This window comes from Penaeus japonicus, unplaced genomic scaffold (assembly GCF_977035675.1).
Source record: "Penaeus japonicus unplaced genomic scaffold, GWHDUDI00000001_assembly GWHDUDI00000003, whole genome shotgun sequence".
Classification (NCBI taxonomy): Eukaryota; Metazoa; Arthropoda; class Malacostraca; order Decapoda; family Penaeidae; genus Penaeus; species Penaeus japonicus.
The window spans coordinates 12,428,719-12,433,846 of NW_028234405.1; the positions used below are offsets into that span (position 1 = coordinate 12,428,719).

The window sequence follows — 5,128 nt, forward strand, 5'->3', positions numbered from 1 at the left end:
ACAACCACTGCATCACTTGAATGATGAAAATGCATTATTTCCCTTGTGAAAAAATACTAGTCTCTTCTCTCTCATCTTCTCTCTCTTCTGCTCTCTCTTCTTCTTTTTCTTCTTCTTCTCTAACACTTGAGGCACAAACTGATAGAGTGCTAACACAAATGAAGATGTATGAAGCATTGCAAATTTTATGTGAAGCTAATATGTCATTTCAGGACTTAAAATGCAGTGATATTAATTCACTGAAATGTGCCTTATGTCACTGCTACTTCATTATCTAAAATACTTGCACTCTTTTAATAAAAAATAATTACAGAATAAAAAGATACGGTTATACTCATTAACAAAGCATATCAATTTATCTTGTAAAAAGCAGCTGAACATTTTTTTAGCATTGTTGCAGGAACTGATATCTCATAATCCTCTTCTTAGCATAATGGTATTCCATAAGTAGAGGCAGATTGACATATTTCTTTTTTAAATATGACACAGTAGTATCATACACTAGGGCACTCTTTAAAGTTCATGTTCCTTCCATTGAAGAGCATTTGACTATTAGGAAAGAGAAGTTCATATAGTTGACTAGATTTTTTCAAATGTTACGGAGATAAGTAAATTGTGTGAGGTAAAGGAGGTTTGATTTCAGACACATCAGTTCAGACAGTTGTTTACTAGAAATGTTAGATTTGTCTCTCTGGTGACTAAACAGCAAGTAGCTATAGAAAATAGAAGAAAAAAGGACAGACACAGAATTCATCAAAATATTTATGAGAGTGAGCTCTTTTGCTCTGTTATAAAATGATTGTTTTGTCCAGCTGAAGAGCATTATTCATTCCTATCTCAAAGAAGTTGTCAAAGTTTTTCGACTGAGGCATTAAGATAACTTTTTTTTTTCCCTTTCAAATATTCTAACTGTTAACACCAATTCATGTTGAAAGTCTTATTGCTTAAATGCAAGAATAGTAGAAAGTAAAGAAAAGAATGAAAATGATAACAAGGGAGATGTTATTTTTTTACTATTACCTTTTCTGTATATTGTATTAACTCTTTGAGTTTTTGTTTAATTCTTTTATCTTATTTTCAGAATCACTTCATATTACTAGGGTATTTTCTTGTGAATGGCATTAATCCCTCCTCCTAGCATGTTGAAATTGGTCTCTTTTTCTTTTGTTTAGTTTTATTTTTCAGTTCATTTAAACATGGGACAGCATATTTCAAAGGATGTTTAGACTTTTATCATAAAACGTAAAAACAATTGATTATATTAAGGACATTTTCAGAACTTTTGTTAAGGTTCAGAAAATTGTTTAAAAAGACAGTCTTTAGAGTTGATTGTTTAGTCAATTTGAATGATATATCAATGTGATTATGAATTAGACTTTCTTTATCACTCTTGCATGTTGTCTAGTGTTTACAGGTCCAGTTGACATTATGCTCAGTTTTATTATTCATATTTGTTGGTTATCAAGAGATTGGCATCAAATCTATATTACTCCCTTTGCACTTGCCCAGTAGGTAAATATCACCATGCAACATGTATATTTAGTTTTTACTTTGTATTTTTTTCACTTTTTGTTTTATTTTTATTTTTTTATGTTTGTTTGTTATTTGCATTACCCTTGGGTGATGTTCCTAACACACTGTAAAGATATTAGTTAAAAAGAAAAGAAGGAAATAGAAATAAAAATCTTGAACACCCACATCCAACCTCAGTTTCTTTGTTTCATCAATCTAACAAAAATCTTGCAGGATTACCATGTGGTGTTCATGTACGAGCCTGACGATCGGTGCCTTGTATTTGACCTAGACTCTGACCTGCCCTTCCCAACTTATTTCCACAAGTATGTGACTGAAACGCTCCGCACAGATCACATCCTTAGCCCAGAGCATTACAGGTAAGCTACTTCCGTCCTTATTCACTCTTTTTTGTTGTTGTTTTTGTTGTTTAGGTTGATGGGTTTTTTTTTAAGTAAGTAAGTGAAAGGGGAACTTGTATTTTCAGTCCTTTAAATGAGTCGAGTGGTGTATTTACTTCATGTTGAGTTCCTCTTAAATGTACACTTTCTATAGTACCCTTTTTTTCTTTTTCTTATTTATTTTTTAAATAATCTTTTATATATATATATTATTATTATATATATATTTATTTTATTGTATTATAAATTATATAATATATATATATTTTATATATATATATATATATATATATATATATATATATTTATATCTATATATATAAATATATATATATATATATATATATATATATATATATATATATATATATATATATATATATATATATATATATATATATATATATATATATATATATATATATATATATATATATATATATATATATATATATATATATATATATATATATATTATATTAGTAGTATCAGTATAGCTCTTTGTTTTTCTTCTTTTGATTTTTCTGTTGATCATAATTCATCTACTTTTTGTTCCATGTTTACATGGAACATAATAAAGAATATGTGTCACTATTCCTCTCCACTTAGACTCAGAATGAAGATTTTCCTATTATAAGTAAGTGTATGCCAAATCCATTGTGGGATCATTATTCCTATAGACCTTTAGAACTCAAGCAGAACCTGTGATGATCCTTTTGAAAAATATAATTTTGTTTTAGATTCTCTTGATGGGAAATTCTTTGGAAAGAGTTGAATTTGGAAGCAGGATATTTGCATTGGCGACCTGTGTTTATTTCCTTCTAATAAATCACATCTTTAGATAAGAGCATTTTAAGTTATCCTTCAAGATTTTGTTTGCAGATTATGCAAGAATCTATTGTATATCCAAAGCCATACTCTAAAACTTTTTTTTAAAGAAGTCTTGTTGAATGCTTGGAGGCAGAGTTTAAAAACGTCTTTTGTTCTTAACTATAGTACCAAATTTAAGGTTTATGTTGATTTTATTAAATAGGAATAGACAAATAAACTTTGTCAATGTGAATTACATGATATGCTTAACTTGAAAATATGTAAAACATAAAAAAGGCTGGTCTTGTTTCATAGATATAGTCACCTTAGATATGGTTTGAAATTAGCACAAACTTTTAAAAATTTTCATCTTGTACAGATATTTATTTTTGTTTGTCATTTTACACTCCTTCTCATTAATAGCTTATCAACTCATGTAAAACTAGGGTGATTTTTACATTTGTACATTCAACAATTATTCTTGATTCAAAAACTAAACTCATATTAAACTCAAAACTTCACATGTTAAACGCAAGACTTCTTCCACAGGTACTTCCGAGTAGTGCCAGCTTCTGTGTTCCTTCAAAAGTTTGCCAGCGACAGAAGGCATATGAGACGCGAGGACGGAACCTGGATCCAGCCCCCACCATCAGCACCACCAATATCCACACCTGGTATTGTATATAAGTGATTTTGTTGATAAGAGGCATCTTTTGTCAAACTATTTAATTGAGTATTTTATTGAAATGATGAGGAAAGAAAAAATGTAAAGTTCTTATGTTATAGATAGGAAAGACTTTAGTCAGGAAATTGTTCAAGAAAATGCAATTTAAACTAAGTTTCTGTTATAATGGTGATTAATTCCTTTACAGAATTATATTAATTCCACACTCTATGTACTCCTTTTCAATATATATCAGATTTACTTGAAAATGCTGTTGTCTTTGTTGCCACATAATTTGGAATACATTTTACATCCACTTTGATTTTCTTCTCTTGTTATTAGCCTGATAATTTTGGTCATCATATAGACCTGGTTATATACCCACAAAATTACTTGTGCAAACTTAATATATCTTTCAAATATGTTTTGAGAAAGCCTGTATATGTAAATGTTGATATTCTTATTTACAGAATCAGTGCATAACATTGATGACTTCATTAGCATGGATCCCAAACGAGGTTTTGGAACAGTATACAACCTTCAAGATTTTGTTCGCAGATTCTATAAGAATCTGTAGTATGTCCACAACGAAGTACTGTTATGCTGTTACACTCCCATGAAGACCTTTTCAATGCACAGTTCACACGAAAACTTGTTTTACTGTTTTTGAAATAGAATAGCTTGTATTTGTGAGAAATGTTTTTAGCTGTCAAATTCTTGTGAATTTTATATTCTTATTTTTCCCACTGTTTCATATTAGTACCAATTTTCCCAAGTTTGTGATGTTGAATGAAGCAATTTTGTTTTTAAAGATTCTCCTGGTATAGAAACAACTATTCACTCATAACAAGGGTTACTAATATCTTGCTTCCACTGTTGAACAGTATGTAATTACTACTTCAGAATGAAATTTAGATGTATGAAGTAATAGAGATTCCTTTGTGAGGCTTGTTTTTGGTGGTAGATAATTGTGAAATAATGATATCAACGATAATTGCATATGTGTTGCTCTCGTTCAGTCTCCTTCTAGAAGTTTTGAAATTTGGGGATTTTCATTTGTGACAGCATTGGTTTTTTAAACATTCTTAAAGCATCTAAAATGGTTCATGTAATGCATCTCAGTGTTATTTTCTGTAATTGATAGGAACAAATATATATTTTGATAAAATATTTACAGTTTATTTTATTTTCAAACACAGCATGACATTGTGTATACACATGTAGTATATACATTTCTTTCTTTTAATTTAATTTTGTAGTAGCTGTTAGGAAATGGTATGGGCCTTATTGTCAAGGTCGTTACTGTTATGTCAAGAACACAAAGAAAACCAGGATTCTCTGTTTGTTAGTGAATGTTTAGAATTTAATTCTCTTTAGGTTTGATATTTCTTGCAAATTTTCTGCTTATCAAATGAAGATACAAATATTAGTGACTATACAGCTATGGCTAAGTTGAAGGCACCTTGTACTTCTGGGTAACACAATTGAATGAGTTGTAGAGGTTGTGTCTTAATTCTCCAAGAATGTGGTAGTATAGGAAGGAAGTTTTTCCAGGAAAGTTTGTGATTTCGTAGAAAAATGAAAGCCAAAGTATAAGGCATAATGGAACTGGGAAAATGCAGCTGTAGGATTGTGACTTTGTGGTGGAGTGTTATTATTTTTTTCATGCGAGTCACAAGTACTTGATATACTTTTTTATTGAAGACAGTAAAATCCTCAAATTTTCATAATTCAAAAGCCA

The 5,128-nt window shown here is 29.6% G+C and overlaps 1 protein-coding gene across 1 annotated transcript in view; it reads left to right on the top strand.

The window, feature by feature from the left end:
* tun (N-terminal glutamine amidase tungus) overlaps positions 1 to 4,559 on the top strand; it is a 38,526-nt gene extending 33,967 nt beyond the window's left edge. The window contains exons 4-6 of the mRNA XM_086555612.1: positions 1,747 to 1,892; positions 3,273 to 3,397; positions 3,858 to 4,559. Of these exons, the coding sequence (XP_086411738.1) occupies positions 1,747 to 1,892; positions 3,273 to 3,397; positions 3,858 to 3,964 (378 nt within the window). The 3' untranslated portion in view covers positions 3,965 to 4,559. The remainder of the gene's footprint in view (positions 1 to 1,746; positions 1,893 to 3,272; positions 3,398 to 3,857) is intronic.
* The last annotated feature ends 569 nt before the right edge of the window (positions 4,560 to 5,128 follow it).